The 22,661-nt window shown below is 44.9% G+C and overlaps 2 protein-coding genes across 3 annotated transcripts in view; one reads left to right on the top strand and one right to left on the bottom strand.

Moving 5' to 3' along the window:
- Positions 1-1,650, top strand: spag8 (sperm associated antigen 8). 2 transcript variants are annotated; one of them, XM_086135964.1, is made up of 6 exons: positions 1-150; positions 322-454; positions 586-631; positions 886-1,000; positions 1,250-1,312; positions 1,487-1,650. In XM_086135964.1, the coding sequence occupies exons 1-6, from the start codon at positions 100-102 to the stop codon at positions 1,586-1,588; spliced, it is 510 nt and encodes a 169-aa protein (XP_085992090.1). In that variant the 5' UTR covers positions 1-99; the 3' UTR covers positions 1,589-1,650. The 2 variants fall into 2 exon arrangements, with proteins under 2 accessions (XP_085992090.1, XP_085992089.1); XM_086135963.1 differs by lacking the exon at positions 1-150 and having other exon boundaries at positions 268-454.
- A 1,629-nt stretch (positions 1,651-3,279) lies between these two features.
- npr2 (natriuretic peptide receptor 2) overlaps positions 3,280-22,661 on the bottom strand; it is a 30,879-nt gene continuing 11,497 nt past the window's right edge. The window contains exons 8-22 of the mRNA XM_086134982.1: positions 19,554-19,674; positions 18,274-18,348; positions 16,811-16,888; positions 15,468-15,572; positions 14,149-14,220; positions 12,936-13,095; positions 12,687-12,842; positions 11,360-11,528; positions 7,509-7,655; positions 6,799-6,922; positions 6,063-6,131; positions 5,804-5,978; positions 5,060-5,158; positions 3,920-4,011; positions 3,280-3,806 (exon numbers count right to left, since the gene is read on the bottom strand). Of these exons, the coding sequence (XP_085991108.1) occupies positions 3,744-3,806; positions 3,920-4,011; positions 5,060-5,158; positions 5,804-5,978; positions 6,063-6,131; positions 6,799-6,922; positions 7,509-7,655; positions 11,360-11,528; positions 12,687-12,842; positions 12,936-13,095; positions 14,149-14,220; positions 15,468-15,572; positions 16,811-16,888; positions 18,274-18,348; positions 19,554-19,674 (1,705 nt within the window). The 3' untranslated portion in view covers positions 3,280-3,743. The remainder of the gene's footprint in view (positions 3,807-3,919; positions 4,012-5,059; positions 5,159-5,803; positions 5,979-6,062; positions 6,132-6,798; positions 6,923-7,508; positions 7,656-11,359; positions 11,529-12,686; positions 12,843-12,935; positions 13,096-14,148; positions 14,221-15,467; positions 15,573-16,810; positions 16,889-18,273; positions 18,349-19,553; positions 19,675-22,661) is intronic.

Below are 22,661 nucleotides of genomic sequence, written 5' to 3'. Positions count from 1 at the left end.
CATGCGGTGTCTTTCCTCCACGAAAAGCAGGTCACTCACACCTGACTCATCTAAGTCTTGGCATATACGATTTTTTTTTTTGGTCCAAAATTTGCTGAAATGGCGGACGGCGTAGTTGCTGTAAGTCAACCAAATGACGGCCCCCAAGAGGTGAGTTTTATTCTATTGCTATAGTCGCCTTGCAAAGGCGGTGAATGAGTTCAACTCAACAGACTGTCATCCCTCAGGAGATTTGTCCCTTGAGTGACATTCAGGGGCACTTCAGTAATGTCGACTTTTCATGTCTTAACACTCAAATGTCATATTTCATCCAACTCCAAGCAAACCAGGGAGCACATCCTGAGACATGGACACAAGGGAATCATCACCGTGAACACAGGAGCTAAGATGGAGACCATCACTACCCTCAAATCAGCATTTGCCCCTCCAAGGAGTGCAGGGGTGAGGATGCAGGGTATGTGTAGGGTTTTTTTTTCTTCTTTTTGGCAGGCCATAAGGGGCTGTCCCAATTCAACAGTCACATGGCTCAAGTGTTTTCTGCTATGGTGACACGACCATTCATTTTATTTCTTCACCTATCTTCAGGCATCAGGTCTGAGCTTTTAGAAAGAAGAATTGCACAGATAATACGGTAGGCATTAATATTACACCTTCGATTCCATTGTACCTGTTAGAATGACAATAAAGACAATTTTATTAACGTCATACCTTCGATCCCTTTACCGGAACCTGCCTTAGGCTGATAATGTGCAATTGAGACAAGGGCAAAAAAAAAAAAAATTGCATCTTGTTAAAAACGGAAACGTCATCAATCCTAAAAGAACACATTGTGGATCCAAGTATTGATATAATCGTGGAATAATTGTTTGATGATGTTTTTTGCAGGGACAAGATTCATGCAGAACGGAACCCACCGCTTCCCCAAACTGACTTTGCCACCACAACTCAGAGGGATTTTCGAGTCGAGGGATTTGTACCCCAAACGACTCAAATCAACCGAGTATGCGAGCGCACACTTTTTGGGTCTTGCATACTTTGTGTCACGGCAATCACGCCGGTTCCACACTTTGGCCTCTCAAGACGCGTTCCTACTGAATTTGCATAGCCCAAGCGGCTAAAGCCGCACCCGTCAATACATTTCTCAAGACAGATCACCAAGATTAGATCTCAGTTGTATTTTTGATGGTTGAAAAAAATACAAATGATTGTTTTGTTTAGTTTGTTTTCATTTTGTTGCTTCTATTTCCAGTTTCATGATTATACAACTGAGCAGGCCATCAGCTATTGGAGTGAAAATTACCAGAGGATACAGGTGGGTCACAATTGCTCGGGGAATATACTTTTAATTTCGGATTTTGGATTTTTTTTTTTTTTGGGACATTTGTTTTCTATCAAAGGTTGCTGTGCTTCCCTTTCCCTTACACTGAGCACTGACGGTACCATCCAATTTCAGCATTTCAACATTTACTGTTGCTTTGTGTTGCAGGGGGTGAGTGCGGTTGAGTGCCCGAACACACCTTTTCGGAAGTCGGCCCAGTTTTCCACCCCCATCGGTGAGCTGCGGGAAGACATTGACCCCTTCATTTAATAATTGACAAAATCAATGTTGTTTTTAAATAAAGTGGGCTTGCCCTTGTATGCTTCTGCTGATGACATCTCTGCTGGCTCGCTATCATTACTGATGTCTGTAAACTACATGAAGTCACGTTGACATCAATTCATTTTCCACCCCACGAGTGTCATTTTTGTAAACATTTTCGGTAATTAGCGTCAAGGGGGAGTCGTAGTTTGTACCCCCTTTGTCTGACAGTGGACTTTGTTTCAAATCATTGACTTAACCTTCCGTGTCAACTGCTTGCTGCAACTATCGAAGGGCTGGAAAACAAATGCTGCACACAAAAGCCTCCAAACAAGCAAGAAAATATCATGAAAGAAAGCCAAAAGGAAAGACCTGCACCTCCGGTCTTAGCAGATTGTGAAACGCAGCAATGTCACCGGGAAATCAAAACGGGGCTTTACTAGCGAATCTCATCACGCGTGTTCTGTCAATCACAGGACAATGCCGGGAGATGTTGATCCTTTCTCAGCATTCAGGAAGGATTAGTGGGCGGTAGCTATGGCGACAAGCAATTTTAGTTTATATGTATGCAGATTTTCTGTCAGAACATTACATGACACCAGAAAGTCTTGGAGAGGATTCGTACGTGTCATTTTAGATGTCATGAAAGCCTGGTGTGTGCGTGCGTGTGTATATATTTTTTCTTTAAGTACCATAAAAACACACGCAAAAAACAAACATGAAGAAACACAAAGCAATTCCAAAGTTGGTAAAGATATGTCTCGTTAATTATGGGACAGGTTTGATTGTTCATACATGAACCAAAATGAGGTTAGGGCGAGTTGATCAGGGACGTTCTCCTTCCTGCTCCTTTGCCAGCCTGGTGGACAAGTCAAGACCTGGGCCACCACGATGAAAGAAGACCTCGCGTACCTTTCCGGCCCCCAGGTGGTGGGTCTGAGACGGTGGAACCAGGACTGGCTGAAGCTGTCGGTTGACCTGGCACAGGATCGCCGCGCTTGGGCCGCCATGATCAGAGATGTCGTGCGCGCCAAGGAAGAAGCCGGTTCAACCCGCCCAGGGTGAAGGCCGTTGCAAACAAAGCAAACAACCAAAATGCCCCGCGGACAGGTTGATGATCACCTTTTCTTTCCAGGGAAAAGATTGGTAAGATCAAGATGACAGATAGACGGACGGGCCTCTCGCGTGAAGTTTTAGAAGCAAAACGCGCGGCTCAGCAGACAAAGTCACTGATGCTCTCTCATGCTACGCCTCTAACAGGGACCCGCTTACCAGGAGGAAGTGGGCGGTAATTACAGTCACGCAGTAGGGGAAGATGGTCTCCAGCAAACACACACACACACATGCACACACACACACACACACACACACACACACGGAGTCCAAGTGCCACAGCTGATAACGAGCATCTAATGAGCGGTGATGTCACGACAACACAGATGCTGGCCGCCAACTCGCTTTTTTCGCCTCACTCTCTCTCAGTTGTCCACAGCTAAAAATACACTGAATTGGGCTGAAGCTAACTGATGAACTTTTTTTTTTCTCCAAAAGGAACATGACTTGGATTTCAAATCATCACAAAACAATTTTCCCGTGTTGTAATGTGAAATATAAATTGCCAAGGCGAAGACTTGACCAAACTTAAATGGTCAGGGTACTGTATCGTAAGACCCTCTGCCTACAATCAAGACTGAAAGAAGAACATTTTAATGAGTTTATTGAACAAAATATTTAACAGTATCTTGGCTATACATATATACATATCTTGCGTTGTCCTGTATAGCACAATGAAAGCCTGCCAGCAGTGTAGATAAACACTGTCTTCAAAAGGTGATCCAAGGAAATATTCATACATCATTGACTTCAAAACACATTATACAAATTGGAATATAGAAAGCACAAAAAATAAGATATTTTCTGTGAAAAGTACTCACTCCGAGGACAGAAAATGTCTTCATACAAAAACCCAAAAAAACCCCCAAACCTTCATGTTTTTGTTTTGTAGTTGCAATATTCAGGTCCTAAAAAAATACCTGGAATTTCCTCCGTTTTTTTGGGTTGATGGTTGATGTTCCTCTGCATGGAAATCTCACACAAAAGACTTATTCTAGAACAAATAAAGCAGTGGCTCGGCCACCGGATATTCTGATGTCGTCTCCGCCTCTCAGATAACATACACATCAGACTTCTCCCCGAGAAGCCAGTAGGTTCTCATTTTACCTTTGCCCTGAAACACAAAAATCAATAAGTTCATCAAGAGGAACGAAGGGTGCCTGAGGGTCACGTTATATCCACAATTTGCTTGCTGAAATGTGATCACTTGGCTATAAAACTGCTTACTTTCATTTCAACATCTCCTCGTAACTGTAGATCAAAGTAGCCGAACTCGTCCAATACTTCTTTGGTAGCTGAGGAGAGGTGGATCTTCAGAGCTGTAAAAGACACATTCTTTTTTTTTATTTTTTCCCCAAAGAACTCCATTTACAACATGTCTTCATGATCAAATTGCCACTAGGCCATTTGTCTCCAGGACTCGAGTCCGACCTTTCCAAAAAATGGAGCGGTCACGCTCAGTCTTGTCTGATCTGAAATGCTACCGAGTCTGTATTATTCTGAGCGTTTGCCGCACATGGTGGATATTTGAGACGCGGATCTTGACGGCGGCTTCGGGCTGCAATTTAGCGCTGGCTAAGGGCCCCTCCACTTTAAGTGCTATCAATTATTTACCAGCAGAAGCAGAACACAGGAAGCGACTTAGCAGTTAATCAATACTTGCTCCAGTGATATCCCACCACACGTTCAGAACATGAGTTCCTGTCATTGCACGTTAAAAATAGAACCATCGCAAAAAAAAGGCTTGGATGGCTTACATGGCAAAGGGGATGAGAAGGGAAATTTTAATTGAATCAAACAAGATTTACAAACCACACAGGGTTTGTAAAAACGGTGTCTTACAATGTCCAGTTTAATTCAGCGAACGTGTAGCCATCCATGTCACTGTTGTCAGAAGCTTAATTCAACTGAATGCACCGGTAATGTGTACAGGTATTCATTTTTCATTGAGCAGTCATTTGGTTTTAAAAAGTGTCACGGTTTTGACATTCATTTTGCTCGACTTCTTCGTTTAGTAAAAGAATAAATTGACTCGTTCTGAGTATCAGAAGGAAAAGAAAGTCATTAACATTCATGTGAACCGTTTCATTTTGGTCTTTTAAAAAAAATGACTGATGACAAGAAACATGCAGAATGGAAACACTCGACCAAAGATAACCTCTTCAATTAGTTAAGAAAACAAGTTCATTTAAATCGCTTCAGAAACATTATTGCGCAACAAAGGGATAGCAAGTAGAAAGAAAAAAAGGTCGTAGGCTGAAATGGTCAGCAATAGGAAATTTGTATCACATGTTGGAGAGTCAGACTGTAAAGACACTCGAGTGGTTCTGGGAAAAACAAACAATAACAAGGGATTCTGACACTCACCCTCTCCATTCGACTCCATTCGGGATGCTGTGTTGACAGTATCCCCAAATAAACAGTATCTGGGCATTTTCAAACCAACCACTCCAGCACAGACTGGACCTACAAAAAAAAAAATAAATAAATAAAAAAAAAGTACTATTACATAATCGAGCTCATTGCTAGATTGATTATGGGCATAAATAGCGCTAGCTAGGTAGCTATCTAGCTAGATAGATAAATACAGGTCGATATGGGTCATTTGTAAATAGCATCAGGCTAAAATGATGCAGATACATGTTCTTATAATTTATGAGAATTCTATACGCTTGTGTCAGAAAATTAAATCGCTAGCACATACACCAGAGCACGGCATGCACGAACAGACACACCTACGGCCTGCTTTACTGATTTACACGTGATCTACTAAGATTGTGATCAGGTAGCACATGCTAAATTGCATGTGCACTCTAACTGACTGAATGCGCGGTGGCAATAGCTGTAAACAAGTGGTGGAGACAACCCCATTTACTTTGTAAAAGAGAGCTTCGTGCTTGATCATTTTGAGACATTACATTTAAAGCTTGGGACAACGCACGCAAAAAAAACAACAACAACCCTGCTTTGGTACCATATTGTCAGTTAGCCACCACTCAGACAAAAAGTGGTTTATTCAAGAGCGTTGGAGGACTGCAAGAGGTCAAGGATTGCATTCTCTTAGGCAAAGCCTTCATCCATACGTATGGCCACCCGAACATTTAGTCTCACCTGTGTGGATACCTATCCTAAGTCTCAGCTGGTCGTTGGGTCTGTGTCGGATCTTGAACGTTTTCACTTGCTCTAGCAATGCCAGTGACATCCCGGCGATCTCTCGGGCGTGGAGTTTCCCGTTCCGCACAGGCAGACCTGACACCACCATGTAGGCGTCACCAATGGTTTCCACCTCAGGTATAAATCAGACGCGTCATTCATGTCAGACACTTGTATCGAGTCATGATTAGAGCTCAGCACCGAGACTTGGACTTACTTTGTAAACATCAAAGTTGTCAATGATGGCGTCAAAACAGGTGTACAGGTCATTGAGCAACGTGACCACCTGGAGAGGAACAGAGCAGCTTGTTAACTTTCATGTTTCTCAACTCTGGGGCGAAGTACCCGTATGAAAAAAAAACCCCACATGAGGACAGTGAAAACATTAGCAGCAAACTCCAAAAAGAAACATCTGGACTGGGATTCTGAATCCAGAAGACATTCTAGATGGAGTTGAAACACAACTTCCTTTTTGTTTTGTTTTTCGCCATTAGAGAAGTTTAGCTGCTTAAGCCTTGCCAGGAATACGCACTCCCTGAGAGCTTTGGGACAACAACAATCTCAAGTACCGACTGCAGCTTTCCATATACAGTAGCCTCGTAATGCGCTGCCTTAGTGACACCGCAGTAACTGAGGCAATTCGCTTGAGGATGAGGGCATAAGGTTGTCCAAACATGACTGTGTGACCCGAACATCATAACAGTGTTTCTTTTAAGAATCGGAGGTAGCGCTCGTGGTTTAATATGACTCAACTCTGCGTCACTGTACTCTTGACAGTTATACTGTTCTGAGTTACAGTAAGCATGTCGAAACACTCACCGAGGGAAGAGTAAGACTTACTTGCAGATAGGAAATTGAAATTGGTCCATGGAAAGTGTTTACACATGACTAAAAAGGATTCGGAGCCTTTCGAATTGAATACTTTTGTTCGATGTTTAAGGATGTCACAGTACCTGAAGCGGCGTACTCTCCGCAGACATGGACGTGAAGCCCACGATGTCGCTGAAGTAAATGGTGACGCTGTCGAAGGCTTCCGCCTGGACCGTCTCGCCTCGCTTTAGCTGTTCTGCTACAGAACTGCGGGCGCAGAGAGGCACGAGTTCAATATGTAAATATACTATAAGACAAGAACGAATAAAATGCCGGCGGAGTCCGTGAGGACACTAACGTGAAACAAATGGCGGGGAAAGTAAGAACTGTCCTTTCTCTCAAGCTCACCTAATTGCTGACCGGGTGTCTTTGTACGAGCGAGTATTTTTCAGATGGAAAATGGATAGAACGCTGGGGAAAGGTGGGATTTGCTAGTGATGCGTTTCCCAGGCTCCTCAGTCCACTCACTATCTGCCCTTTACTTCAACTTGATTGTTCGGTCGCCTGTCAGGCCTTTGTGTTCCCTCTCATCTACAGTGAGATTGCATCACGGAGAAAAGCTTCAATGTGGCGTTGAGCCTGATAAATGCATTTTGGCCCTGTGGACGTGCCGCTTGTTGCAGATAAGTAGGTACAACACAGTGATATTGTGTATGGCTCACTTTCATGTAAATATAAACTGACAGTAAAAACAATTCCTCGGCATGAAAGGGGGAATTTGTCGCAGTTTAAATCCAGCCTTGGTGGGAAAAGACGCGTGTGTTTGTGAGTGTTTTTTTATTTTTTTTCTTACTGTGGTAAAATTTGATAGAGAAGATTTTCCGCTTTCCTTTTCTCCTCCAGGTAAGCTTGCGTTCGCTCCTCCACCAGATTCTCCAGATTGTTAGCGTACTGTTCCATTCTGGACAGCAGGTTGTTAAGGATACTGGTGCTGCCTTCCCTGTGGGAAACACCCCCATAGAGCAGAATTAGACGACTGCTGACAGTTTGGCATAGCAAACAACTCAACTGTATTCGAAGTTATGGAAAAGGCTGAAAACGCTTAGTTCTCGGTACGTCTAATCGTGTCTGGTCCACAGACCTGAGGCAGCGGGCAGGTGAGGAGGAGCTCAGAGAGGTAAGGTGGGGCCAGACCATTTCAAGATTTGAAAACAAATAATAGGATCTTAAAAAGAACTCTAAAATGAGCCAGTGAAAGGAGTGATGTGCTCCCTCTGCCGAGTACCAGTCAAGAGCAGCAGCATTCTGGCCCAACTGGAGACGCCTCATGGAGGATTGGCTGACTCCAAAGTAAAGCGCATGACAGTCATCCAGCCGAGATGTGACAAAGCATGAATGACTTTTCCAAAGTGCTCTTGAGAAAGGAGAGGCTTGACTTTAGCCAGTTGAAAAAAGATGAAAGACGCTACGGACCGGAACCTTTCCAATATCAAGCATCTAAGTATCCCAATGTTTTGCACGTTGTAGGCATTGTGCAACTCTAACGAGAAGTGAGATGGAGGTGAGCTGCGTTCATGATCTGTCATCTTTTCCATAATGGCGTACATTTTTATGCACATGAGAACACAGTACTTTGGATGCTCCTATCACAGTTCATTTGGGATAACTATAGAAGTGGCATTCTCATTTTTTAAAATTTGTGTCTCATACACAAACACAAAGCCATTCCTCGTGTCCTTTTCATCACAATTAGAGCAGCTCCCACATGCCTGCAATTATGTACTCTATGCATTGTATAATGCGACTTCTCAAGAGATGTCTGCATTTATACGCTGGCACTCCCCGCATGCACACGCATACTGCGCTCGTACGTAGAACACGTATCCAGGAATTTACTCCAAAGGAGAAAAATTGTGAGTCATCAGCACCACATTGCTGGTGTAAAGTATCAATGTCTGGCTTCCTGCCATGTTTCTCATGTGTCACAGATCCTACAAACACCCACGCGTCGTTTAAGTTGAAAAAACAACAAATCGGAGGCATGCTACGCAGTGAGGGCTAACATCAGGCTGTGCGCAATCACACAATTTAGTCTCGATTTGTTTTTTTCCATCATTCATCGGAACCTGTAGAAAAATGAAGCCGCAACCTAATCATGACAGCGAGTCGTGAATTGGTGTTCTCGTGAATAAAACAGACGCTATGCTTCAAATTTGTTTTTAGGCAAGGACCAAGTAATGGCCGTTTAATGCTTGAATTCGTTTAACTGTGTTTAGAGACCACCTTGATGAAACCCGACTTTTCTACTTCTCCAAAGAAAGTCCTGCTATTGCGTCTGTTTGCGTTAATGTCAATTTTAAGGGGAGGTGTTTAGAAATGTGCCTTGACGGTCATAAAGAAAGAAAGAAAGAAAGAAAGAAAGAAAGACAGAAAAGAAACTGACAAACCGTGCCAACTTTTACTTCAGAAAAATGTTTTGGCACATTAACACCGCCCTCAGTTTGAACAGCGAACGTGATTGTCGACGTTTGTGTCAGTCGACTGAAGTCACCGCATTTAACTTTTGTTCGAACATCGAACCAGACCAAGATTTAACGAGACAAGCTGATAAATGAAGGCCCAGATAAAGGCGGCGTCCGCTGGTCTCAGAATGTTGGTTTTACTTTTGTCCCATCACTTTGAGGTTCACTTTGGAAAAGTATGACATTTTAAAATCTGTATTTTGTTTTTGAATCAGTCCTTGATATGAGAGTGACGCTCTCGTTTTCCCCACACGAGCTTTGGATGATTTCGGGGGAAACGTTGGGCCCAGTCACAGTGATAAATGTGTATTATTAAGGACCTCAAGATCCAGATGCAGATACAACAAAATAAGCATCGGGCGCCGTCAACGGTACAGTTTGGTGGAGACCAGCGGAGTGCTTTCTTGTTTACAAAGTAGTTAAGCATACTTGTTGTAGCATAAGGCAGGTAGTATACACACAGTTGGACTCGCACAGCGAGAGGTCGGCTTTTGGTGGAGTTTTAACTCCGTGCGGGTTAAACAAACCGTTTAGTGCTGAACACCCCTCTTGTTACTGTGTCCTTCGGGCCCAAGCTCGTGAGCGGGCCAAATGGAGCGGCGCACATCCATCACGTCACGTCAACGACATGCATTGAGACTTCATGAAAATAAGCAGCAACGGCGCATTATCCTGCTGCATTGCGCAATGAAAAGGGCCCCGCGCACATGTGGGAGGGCAGCGCATGCCACTGTCAAGATCTTCCTTGAGTGATTCCGAGGTGATCGATCACGGGGGCGCTCTCTCCCTCCAGACCAGGCCAAATGGAAAGCTCGACATGACTAAGATTATCTGCCATTTGACTGATAGAGGAGGGGTCATACTGGCGGCAAAACATAGCAAATACCTTTGTGTAATTGCTTCAAACTGAAGACAAAAAAAAAAAAAAAAGTTGTGAGAGCTGGCCCCCCAAAACATACAGACGTTTCTCAGCCTTCATCCTATTTTCAAAATGTTCGTGTCAACGGAAAGCTCGCTAAGGACGCTAAAAACTTTTAATTAATTCCCAAGTTAAAGCGGAGTAGGCCGTAAGCAAAATACGCACAGAAAAAAAAAATGCGAGCCAATCAATGAGCAGCTCGTACAGCGAGGGGGCAGTTATCGTTGATGAAATTCACACCATTAGCACACATACAGACATTTGGCGTTGTTTTTTTTTACAGTTTGTTAATACGCACACTTAGTGAAGGAGGTCCATAATATCGTCGATTAAGCGAAGCAAAACACTTCTTTTTCATTAGGTTGGCTCCTACATGAATTATGAGTGCGTTCGACAAGGTTCTGTGTATGATTGAATTTGATTTCATGAAACCTGACTGCGGATGGAACGATAAACACGGATTTCTCGGCCCTGGGCGCTGTGCGGCCAGGGCGGATCTCACAATCTCGACGTTGTGAGATTACAGGAAAGGCAAGCAAACACGTTTGCTTTGTCATCGTTGATCACTGAAGACCCCTACTCGGGAATGCCAAAAACAACGGGTTCCAACTCCCGCTACCGATGCATTTTATTCATAGCTCAATTCTATTTATGTTCAGTTACATTATTGGGAGATGTCTCCAAGCTTGTGTCAAGCATAATAAACCGCAAAGACTGTTTGGATCACAGAGTCAGCGCTCTGAGAACAGCGGCTGCTGTTGGAAAGCAGACCGACAAAACCTCTCGCGGCATAAAGTGCAAGCTAGCCAGTGCTGATTGAGGCCTATGAGCAGACCACCGGCAGCCAAGAGAGTGAGTGATTTGATTAGGAAAAAGAAGCTCGCCCATCATCATTAGGGATGGTTTTAACGCCACCGGGCCTCGATCGATACATTCGGCTTTGCTTTTATGCAGATTGCCTGAGTCAGGGGGTGCCCAACCTTTTTGGACCGAAGATCTACTTTTCAAGGGACCGGCCCCTCCCGCGATCGACCTGTTACCGCATGTGCACGCATACGCAGGCGCACATGCCACCATGAGCGTTTGGATCAATTAAACAAAAATGATTCATACCACTGCTTTTTTTTTTTTTTTTTGGTGCAGCTTGAATACACTGATCAAAATTATGCGGGCAGACAGAAGATGAAGTGACATTGAGATGACCGTAGTTGTTTTTAAGAATGGAATTAAAATCCTTCCAAATGCAAGATGGCGGTGTCTTACTTATTGAGCTTGGCCATGTAGATCTTGATGTGGCCAAAGTCGGGCCTTTCCGCAGGGTCCTCGGCCCAGCAACCCTCCATCAGGATGGTCAGCTCCTCCGAGTGACATCTCGTATCCGTCGTGGGCCGAAAGTATGGCTTCTGGCCGTTTCTGACCTTCTGCACAATCTCTGCGGTGGAGAGGAAAGGTCGCGTTGAGCCAAACGCAAAACAGATCTCTGTTGGCCATTTTGGGAAACATGGCACTCCAAAAGGTTATCGCCACTTCCTCTTCTTTGCTTTTAATCGTGTTTGGAAAGCACTACGGTCGTGTTTTAAGATTCTGCTGTTATTTTAAAGCATTTTATCAGACCTCGGAAAAGGTTCAGGCTCCTTTTGCCTGTTCGTGGATTAGTGGCATTTGTACGATCACCACTGAGCGTGACCGTGAATAAACATCTCAAAAACGTCATCCGGTGACGAGAATCCCCCAAGGGGATGTTAAATAGCCATTGTGGTGATGTCAAGGTTGAGCACTTGCCCTTGAATTGCTTTCAAGGTTTTCCTTTGCCACTGAGGCCCTGTCATCGCCTGATAATCAATAGCTGGCGACCATTCCCGAACTTGAAGGCAAACAAAACGAGAGCGCGGCGTTGTACGCGGAGAAAACGACTGTCAAATGTCCTTGAAAAATTATTTCCTCCAACAAGAGTGGCTTCAAGTCTAAGTGTTATACTTTTCAGAACTGTGGTAAGGCAGTGCGCAAACCAGTCCGTTTTTTTTTTTTTTGAATAAAAAGCAGCAGCTCCACTTTTAATATAGACCAGATGACAAAAATCCCATCGGCTCAGTTTTTCGACTACACTTACGACTGGTCCTTTTTGGAAATCATATTACCAATCAGCTTGAAAACATCCAGCCCCCCCCCCCACCCCCCGCAACCCCCCACCTCCGTTTCTAAAAATGAGCTCCAGTGTGAGACAGCAGACAGGCCTCCACTGGCATTCCTGATGCCTCAAAACCAAAAGGTGGTCGAGCTTATGTGGTCTTGGGCCCCTCAGTTCTGGAATGCTCCGCCCGAGGCTCAGAAAGTTGCCTCTCCAAATATATGAACACTTGGTCGCTGCTTTGACAGTCCCCTCCAAAAGTATTAGAACAACAGGGGCAATTCCTTTGTTTTTGCTGGATACTGAAGACATTTGGGTTTCGGATCAAAAGATGAATATGAGACACAAGTGCAGGGTTCGATTCCGGCTCCGGCCTTCCTGTGTGGAGTTTGCATGTTCTCCCCGTGCCTGCGTGCGGTTTTCTCTCTCGTGGTCAAAAGGGTACGCAGCAGTTAAGTTTACCTTTAGGGCTGAGGTCCATGCCTTCCACATAGAAAGGCCCATTCCTTAAGGCTATTTCTTGCAGGATGACGCCAAAACTGTACACGTCACCCTTTTGTGTCCCCCGAGGAGGATGGTGGTCATATATGAGGAGCTCAGGAGCTGTCCACAGCTTCTCTAAAAAAAAAAAAAAAAAAAAAAAAGTGAGGTGCTGTCAAAACGGAGGCAAGGATACGGGAAGTACATCCGATCGGGGCAAAGGCAACGTACTCGCGTAGAGAGCATGAGAGTCATCGTTTTCGCAGGAGGAGCGGAAGCTGGCCAATCCATAATCGGTGATTTTCAACACAAATCGGCTGTCCACCACACAATTAGATGACTTCAGATTTCCATGGCAGCCAAAATAGCTGTTGTGAAGGTAGTTCATGCCCTGGAGAGCAGAGGTACATTTATTCATGCATTCATTCATGCAAGCACCCCCCCCCCCCCACACACACACACACACTCAAAATGAGGACATATCCAGTATCTTTTGGACACATGGAAACAATAAGTTTTGACAAGCGGAGGCATGTTGAGGGTATTGAAAAGAGGCCAGGTTTCAAGGACATCGCAGTCTCGTGGGAATTTCTGTGAAATCACTGTTAATTCCTCCAGGGGGGAAGCATGGAGGGTGGGGGGGGGGGTGTCAGTGGAGATGGACAATATTTTGTGGAAACGGTTATGTCAGTTTGTGGAAACATCCCTCAAAGCTTCAGCAGTGTGTGCTGGCCACTGGACTCTGCTATCTGTAAGGAGCGATTCAGCTGAAGCGCTTCATTATGCATCCAGTTCCAAGAGTCGGATCTTGTGACAAAGAACATCTGTGTTCGAGAGCAGAGGTCCCCAAACCTTTTTTGCGTGAGGCGCAGTTGATACAAGTACGTGCTGTTTGCTACTTCTCTGGTCAAATTTGCTTCATCTTCCGGTGTCACGGCTGCCCGTCAGCTCTCATTTGTCTAATTTGTTACTCGTAGGTTCTGTGCACTGCTTCTCCTTTCATTTATCGACAAAGTCTGTTGATTTAAATTTGCAAACCAATGTCGGAAGGAGGACTCGGATTGGTGAGAATTTCCGCACTTTTCCGCCACGTCTGACTCTGTACGGCCCGGTACCAAATGAGCCGTTGGGGACCACTGTTCTCGAGGTTAGAAAAGATTTTTTTTTCAGGAAATCCATGATTAGATTCGATGAAAGAAAATATGTGGCGTTCAAATGGATGTTTTTGCTCTCCAGGTTGCGTAATAGCAATATTTACAGGATGCTGAATTAGTTGTGCCAGTTCATATTGCCTGTACTCTCTCTTACACATTATTCACGCGAAACCATGGCAACAACCGAGGTGCTTTCTGTGTTTCTCTAAGGCTCACAAAGCATCTTTTTTTCTTTTTTTTTTTGGCAGTTGAAAATGCCTTTGTGGCTTCACCCCTTCCCACTGGTGTACCTTCACGATGTCATTGATCAGTGAGTAGCGGAACATCCAGTCCAGGTTGATGCTCTCATTCTCCAGAATGTCCTGCAAGGCATACGCACGAGCTCATCATGACCAGAAACCAGCAAACGTTGACAAAGACAAAGAATAGATTTCTTTTCAAAACATCACTTCTGCTATACTCGACTACTTTCAAGTATTTTGGGAGAGAAAACACCTTGAGGGCAGACCCCTTCTTTCATATGCTCAGGGCCCCACATGCCAACCCGCAAGATGCTAATGACCCGGCCAGTGTGTGGAATCAGACTACACAGTTGTCAACCGGTCAAATCATAACAGTTGCTGCCATCGAAGAAAAACTTAATAATAAAGCCCACGGTTGAGTTCCACACGGTTCCCCAAGTTCGTCCGTTTTAATAAGCTGCTGCAAGAGAGACGGCAGGCCAAAAATAAGAAGCCTTCAAGAAACCTGCACTTGCATTTCTCCAAGAAAAAGACACACGTGTCAAAGTCAACTCTCTTGGGGGTCAGCATTCAATAAAACTACTGAATAGTTTCATTTATTTACTTCTGGTGCCGGGCAGATCGGAGCATTAGTTACTGCCAGTAAAAGCGGCTCACCCATTCCCACAACTTTTCATGGCTGCATCGAGTCTGCCTCATCCTGTCAGAGTTTTTTTTTTTTTTTTTTTTGGTTGACAATACGCCATATGTCCCAAACCCCTGCGCCAATCATCAAACCGTCAGCTGCTATTGTTGACAAAGCAAGAACACATGAATGAAAGAAAGTACAAAATGACTGTCTTGTTTTTTTTTGGGGGACTGCTAAGAACAAACATTTTCAACTCAAACTTGGCTTTATTGAAAATCAGGCAATGAGAGAAAAAAAGGGACAGCTTTTGAACAGTGGCTTGGGTAAGGCATAGCTAAACATTTATTTGACCTCAATCTATGAACTTTCGGGGAATCTTTTTTTTTTTTGAAACACTTCAAGGCAAGAACCCTTCATCTTGTGGAAGTAGAGTGATCAAATGTATGCAGATTCTTATTCTAGTCGTGTGTTTTCTTGAGGAATTGTTTATTTTTAAGGACTAAGCAAAAATGGAGACCATGCAAACTCCGCACCGGAATCGAACCCTGCACCTCTGCGCCATGAGGCCGGCGTGCTAAACGCTAAGTAAGAATCTCTTGAGGGCAAATTCCACGTGAACCAATTTGACTTTGTGTTCTTTGCTGCGACAGATCTGAATTGTCAGTTACCTAAAACGACATCGATTGGGGTGATTTGAAAATGAGGATATTTAAAGTTTTCTGAAGAAAGGGGACCCTACCTGCAGACTGCCTCTGGGACAGTACTCCGTTATAATGCAAATGTTGGGAGGGTCGATGCAGGCTCCGATGAAGCGGGTGAGATGGTTAAACTGGACATCTCTCATCTGGAAATAAGACAAACGCAGTGAAACTTTCCACACATCACATTTCTCCAACGCTGTGGGAACAGAGGACAGGGGAAAGGACTGGCACTTCATTTATATTCAGACTTGGAATTACGCCTGCCAGCATTTCGTCAAAATCTTCTACTTGCAGTCAGCGAGTTGGCACGTATTCTACACGCAGAGACTGACTCCTGCGCAGGGCACCTCGTTGAAACGTGCAAGTGCATAATTTGGTCATGGTGGTTATGAATGAGGCAGTGTGCGTATGGGGGCACCAGAAAAAAATGCGTTGAGAGGATGTACAAGCAGGGAGCCCCGCAACCAAGCAGAATCTGTACATGTACATTTCCCCGGCGTGGAGGATTTACACAATCGAATTAAAACTGTTTGAAACTCGGGACCTTGCTTTTGATGAAAAGGTCTTCGTGGTGCCTTTAGCATAACCCCAGCCGAGCAGCACTAAACAAATATATTTCTGTAGCCAGTGGGAAAGACCCGCGCCGGTAATTTCGGCAGGTAGGCGACTGTTCATGACTGACAGCCGTTCTCACAGCAAAACCCGGGAGTTGGGAGCTTCTGTTTTGCAGCCTGGGAGATGTTAGCCTACCCTTTGCCCTATATAATTCCCCTGCTGAACAGTGACTGGTAGGTGGGGGGGGGGGGGGCGAGCAGGGAGACAAGTGGTTAAGTTTCCACCAGCGGCCCCCATCTGGTGGGCTTTTTCGGGAGCTGAGGTTTGACGGGCAATCCAGCCTCTGGGAGGTCTGAGAAGGTGCTAGTCCAGACAGCAGCCCCGGTCCCATGTGGCCTGCTGACTGACTGAGAGGCCGCGCAGGCTTCCAGGAAGCCCTGATTGATCTTCATGTGTCAAGTTAAAAATAAAAATAAAATAATCTCTCTTAGGTCTAGTCTTGTCGGGTTTTGCGAGGTGGTAGTTGGTTGGACCCAAAAAAGCAGGGAGGCATTTCGAGCAAACATCGCTTCTTGATACTGTTATTAGGTCGTTCGTACTAATCTCTGGTCTCTTCATTGGTTCTGATTACGTTTTTTTTTTTTTTCTACCAGGAAATATTTAGCTGCTGCTTTTGGAACCAAATCGATTTTAATTCATTGGCTCACATTTTCATCCAGCGACGGGATGAATAATTCACTCCAAAAGTGACCTTCCGGAAACAATCAAGGGCAGCAATCCAATGACGCAAACTCAAGGTCAAAGCTTTTCTATCATCCGCACTCACATGTTTGAGTTCCAGCAAAACTTGTCTGGTGAGCTCGATTCTCTTCTTGTTGACATGTTTGATAGCCACCAGGTTGCCCTGCAATCAAGACACAGCGCAAATTATTAGGATGTCAATCGATGCAATGTCTGCCAAGTGAAGACTAACAATCACGCAAATTGCCCAGAACCCCCCCCCCCCCGCGAAAAAACGAAGAGAGGAAATCCAGCCACCCATCAAAACAGAAAATGTGTGATCATTTGATCCAACGATTTCATCTTCCAAACCAACTTGATGGTACACTTGTTTCTAATTCAAAGGCTTTGGACCTTATTGCCATGGCAACGCATCTCACATGTGTTAACACGAGCATCTGTATAATATTACTGAAATGAGTTGGGTGCAGTGCGAAAAATCTTGTTCCGAGCTTGTCCTGTATCGCGGGCGCAACGCTAAAGCACCCACGTATTTATTGCCGCGATTGGTTAACTTTTGGACTATTTGTTTGTTGGTAACGTTTCTTACAGCTTGGAATATCCTCAATGCGCAATGCTGTTAGCCACTCGCCAAATGATTAATGAACGGAAGACAAGTACACTACGGGAGATACATGCTTGAGTGTCTGGTCCGCAGACCCGAGGCACCGGACGACTACGTAGGAGCTCAGAGAGGCAAGGTGAGGATCATCAAGATTTGATGATCTTAAAGAGAAGTCTAAAATGTATCAGGAGTCAGTGAAGGGACGCCCGAGTAGGAATTATGTGCTCTCGTTTACAAGTACCAGTCACGAGGCGAGCAGCAGCATTCTGGACCAACTGGAGATGCTTCATGGAGGATTGGGCGACTCCAAAGTAAAGTGCATGACAGTAATCCAGCCGAGATGTATTAACAACCATAATTACGAGTACAAATATGTCAAAATGGACAGAGGCGTCCCTGGTTTATGGCAGAATTCGGTCTGCAGGTATGTGTCCCAGAAGAAATCTTAGCGGTCCCTCCACATTCATGATGAGCCGCCGTTTTTCCTTACGTCTTCCTTACGTCCTTATGTGAGATGTAGCGCTGATTAAATGCACCGTATTTACAGCCGGTAATTGTTGTTTGCTTGCCACAGTGAATGAAAATCTTTAATAATCGCTGCCATGCAGCCTAACTCACACTAAGGCAAAAATAATCACTCATATTATTGAGGCACTTATGTTTGTCGTTTTCCCTCGCGCCTCCTCCGCCATAAACAAACAAATTAAAGTCAGCAACAAGTTGATTGTCACGTCCGGACTGCAAGGCGGCAATGTCGAAAGAGGCAGGGAGGAGGAGGGGAAAAAAAAAAAAAAAGGGAATACTGACGCATTCTGCAGCTCACATTAAAAGCAACTACCTAAATTCGCCCACACGCTTTCTCCTCTCCATCTTTCTCGGCGACCATGCGCATGCGTAGGTGGCAAAAGAGTGAGTCGAAGATGTCAGAACTCAGCAAGCCTTACCTTAAAATAACCCGTTTTTGCAAAGAGCTGATATTTTCCATGAGCGGTTATCAGAGAGCCGTAGCTGGAGCCTCTCTGAGGAGAAAGACATGAAAAATAGTCTTAGCCTTGAGTCCATTTTGAGCAAAAGAGGATTACATTCCGTCCACTTTGGACGAGGTCGCTTAGCTGCAAAATAAATTCATGAAAAACCAAAGTCTATTCGGGTCTGCAAAATAGCAGTTCAAGGTCTGTCCTCACAGTGTGAATCAGTGCGTTGCGGAGGCAGCGCGTGCAGACGCCGAGCATCAACATTTGCACGACTGCGGAGAATGCAAAAAAAAAAAAAAAAAAATGGGCGCGCGGCGTACATTGGAAACTATGATCTGGAAAAGACATCTACGTTACGCTGGGCTTCAAACGATTAAGCATATGTGCTATTGTTTTCCAAAACCGTCCTTGTTGTTTACAGTGAAACACGTGTTCCATTTTCCTCAACAATTACATGAGCTTCTGTAGTAATGGCGATACTCGTGATCAAACCCATTCAAAATCCAGTAGCGAAAGTTGTGATGCAAGCAAAGCAACCCCCCCCCCTACCCTCCCCCCAAAAAATGAGTCTTCAAATTCTGAAAACATTTGACTTTGCCGTTTTACATCACACTTTGAGTTTTTATTGCCGGGAAATATACGGCGACTCTCGTCGCCCCCTCCCAACTCATCCCCCGGCGGTTGTGGGCCGAGGCTCAACCCGCAGAAGATGCATGAGCCCTCAGACAACAGAACCCGATACTCGAAGAACGCGACAAGGTATTACAGATGCAGGGACCGGCGCCAGGCGAAAGCTTCTTATTTCAACCGTCACTTCATCTGTTTTTTAGCCACCTTCGATAGACCACTGGCAAAAAAAACAAACCGGGAAGTGCCATCAAAAGATTTGGACTCTTTCGGGACTGTTTGCTTTTCACCAAACAAATGAAGGCTTCTGGATTCCCGGCAGAGAAACACCAGGCCGCCATAAGAGCTGACAGACGAGCAACAACTTCTTAATTTGCGCCGCGGAGGCTGTGCCAGCGACACCGCCGCCGAAGGCAATATAACGTCGAGAGTGGCCGTGACATTTTCAGGTCTGCCGGCTGTAATATGAGCTCATGTGGGCGTGTCGCCGCCCGTCTGCCTCTCAACAATTGCCAAAAGTGCTTTGGAAGTCTGTCTCTTCAACCTCCTGCGGACAATTTGTATTCATTTGTTAGCCCCGGCTGTAATGAAATCACGCGGTGAAATACGAGGTCGGCTTTCACCTGCGAGAGCGTGAGACGACTGCCGGCTCGTTTGTGGTATTTATTGGGGCTCTCAAACTGGAGGTCCTCCCAGCGAATCCTCCACAGCATTCCGGCGAGCTCTTTCTCCAACTTGAGTTTCCTACAAAAGGGGGAAAGTGGAACGGCGGTAAAATCAACCAGGGGGGTAACAGCGATGCCAAGGTCAGAGCAAAACCTCACAAGCGTGGTGGCGTTACTGTATATTGTTGTAAAAGAGAGTACACTCATAAAAAAAAAAAACCCCGAAAACATTCCCGTGTCCTTTAGTTTGCAACTGCAGAAATTGTGGTTTGAAGCAAGGTGACAGACAGTGTCACAAATACTCGTAAAGGTTGGTGATAGAGTTAGAGAGACATCGTCAAGTTGGAATGCTAGCTTTGTAACGTTCATCCATCTGTCCATTTTCTAATCCGCGTCTCCTCTCGAGAGTCGCGGGCATGCTTGGGCCTATCCCAGCCCCCCCCCCCCCCCCCCCCTGCAGGCCGAACTGGTCGCCATCCAATTGCAGGGCACACCGAGACGAACGACCATTCGCGCTCTCAATCACCCCGAGGGACAATTTCGAGTGTTCCATTAAACCTGCCATGCATGTTTTTGGAATGTGGGAGGAAATCGGAGTACCCGGAGAAAACCCGCGCGGGCATTGGGAGAAGGGAGAAGAATTGGCCGTGGGAGACTGGCCAGTAAGTTCAAGAAACAAACGAAAGATGTGCAACAGCAGGGGAAGACAAATATCTTCACTGTCTAACCAGATACATTCATTCTTGAGAAGGTGCGACAGGTCTGGTGTTATTTTTGAGCATCACTCTGGCAAACGCGGAGCGCCGCAGAGGGGAGGCATCTTTCCAACAAATCGTCCAAAGGCTTCCATTTTTTTTTTTTTTGTACGTGTGTCTGTTTGTGTTTCGACAGACGTGAGTAAAATCCTTTTCACTCCCAAAAAAAAAAAAAAAAGACAAACGAGCAGAGCACACACATTCCGACACCGTCTAAAAGGTGTAAAACACTTCCAGATGGCTGCGAGAAATTATTGCAGCGCTTGCAGATTGCGTTTGAGCCTCTTTTCAACTTTTTTTTTTTTCTTCCCCATGTGGAGAAAACGTCACTTGTCTGATGCTTGTTTGTGTCTACAAATAAATATTGCCGACGCTGCCGGTGTGCGTCCAATTTGAGGACAGGAAACAACATCAAACCAGTGGTGCTCCCCTTGCCCCATCCACCACGATTTTTTTTAAATATATATATATATATATAAAGTATTTTTCTATTTAAAGAGCCTGGTTCAGAGACCTCTGGCAGCCCGAATAGCAAAGTGTGGGGCTCCACAGTGGGTCTATTGTTTCCTAAGTCCCATATGTGAATACCTCTGCTGGAGCAGGCCCTCCATTAAAACATCAGAGTCAGAGCAGCTCTGCTTAACGTCCGCCTCACACACACACACACACACACACTCCAAAATCAACCGAGATAGGCTGCGCGGCCATCCCGCTGAAATCGGTAAACAGGTCGATCTTACAAATACGTTTGTTGACTTTTGCCAAACTAAATTCCGATCATCCTAAGCCCTTCAATCTATTTCAATCACCTGCCGCTTGAAATGGACAAAAAAGAACACAGGAAAGGAAGCATTCCATTCCGACAGATTGTTTTTATTAAACTGGCTTCAAAAAATGTCACCGTTGCATATATTTCCCACAGATAATACACGTTTTTGTCAACAATGACCCATTTTCCAAGTAGTAAAAATATCCCTTTATATAGTTCACAGTATAGTATTATTTTTCCACCAATCCCGCAATTGCATGACCCCAGCACTTAGACGTAATCGAGTATAACATCTTTTCTTTACATTCGTTAAAAGTACTAAACAGCAGCACTGAATACATCACGCATAGAAACGGTTCGATATACTGTATTCTTTCTCCATGTTTTCATTCAAATACTCGGCCAAATAAATAGTCGTTCTGATCATCAGAAACTCTGGCTTCGACCGGACCATTCGAGAAGAAGTCATATCGAGCTTTTTAGTGGTGATTTGTAGATCAAGTAGTGAAGACAGCAGCTCGTTGGTCTCGCGTGACGGCGGGCCGGGCCACTGTGCCGTGCGCCTCCGCGTCCGTCGGCAAAGCTCCGCTGGCGTCTGCGAGGACAGAGAGCCACTTGTGAGCGTTCGCCATCGAACATCCGGAAAGCTCTCGAAATGGTGCGATTCCCAAAAGCTTTTCTGCTTGCGGGGACAAGTGACTCAAACGCTTATCCGTCAGAAAGAGTCTTCCGGAAATGATTTGCGGTGTTGCGCACAATTCTTCGAGCGAGTTTGGTCGTTTCACGGAAATGTTCCTCGAGGGACATAACGAATCTGTACGTTACGGCGGGAGTTCGTCGTAAACGTTTCTAATCAAATGGCCGCCAACTATGACAGAATACAAACGTGAATTACAGAAATTGATATGTTATAATCCAGTTTAATGATTCAAATGAAAAGTATTCCAAAAGCGGAGGGCATTTCACAACAATTACCGGCCAAGCGTCGAGGTCAATTAGTTCAAAAGGAAACCACTCTGTGCTTGTTGAACTGTGTGCTGCAAAAAAACAAAAAAAACAAAAACAAAGGGTGAACCGTTATTATGATTCTTTTTTTTCCTCCGGGTAAAATACACAATGTTCATGAAACAATCTAATAGAAGCTTGGCATTGAACTTGATCAACTATGATGCAGACAGAAGGGGATTTTTTTTTTTTTTTTTTTTTTTTTACCTGAGGTGGAAAGCTGCTCCTCCGACTTTCTTCCACCGTTCCTCTGATCAAAATCCATTCTGATTGGCTGCTGATTCACACTCGGCAGTGTTAATAGTCAGTCGTGAGCAAATTCATCGCGTTCATCAATGAAGAAGTGAGAACCTATTTGAAGAACCGACTGATGATTCAAGTTTGCTTTGGCCTGAAGCAACGACGCGCTGACGATGACGTACGGATGCCCTCGACGCCGACGAATGACGGACTGGCAACATTTTGTAAATTGCCCGCCTCTGATATATGCTGCGCATACCAGAGGTGGGAGTAGGTCGCATACGTGCAAGTCACGAG

This window comes from Hippocampus guttulatus, chromosome 17, assembly GCF_054856545.1.
Source record: "Hippocampus guttulatus isolate MCC_2025c chromosome 17, RoL_Hgut_1.0, whole genome shotgun sequence".
NCBI lineage: Eukaryota > Metazoa > Chordata > Actinopteri > Syngnathiformes > Syngnathidae > Hippocampus > Hippocampus guttulatus.
Note: the sequence above shows the minus strand (reverse complement) of the source record. Positions and strands in the feature narration are given on the sequence as shown.

What these genes read in the sequence shown, in the direction of transcription:
- spag8 (XM_086135963.1), top strand. Translation starts at nt 268, where the DNA reads ATGTCGACTTTTCATGTCTTAACACTCAAATGTCATATTTCATCCAAC. An exon ending in TGCAGGGGTGAGGATGCAGG is followed by an intron (nt 455 to 585) that starts GTATGTGTAGGG and finishes ACCTATCTTCAG; the next exon opens with GCATCAGGTCTGAGCTTTTA. An exon ending in AGAATTGCACAGATAATACG is followed by an intron (nt 632 to 885) that starts GTAGGCATTAAT and finishes TGTTTTTTGCAG; the next exon opens with GGACAAGATTCATGCAGAAC.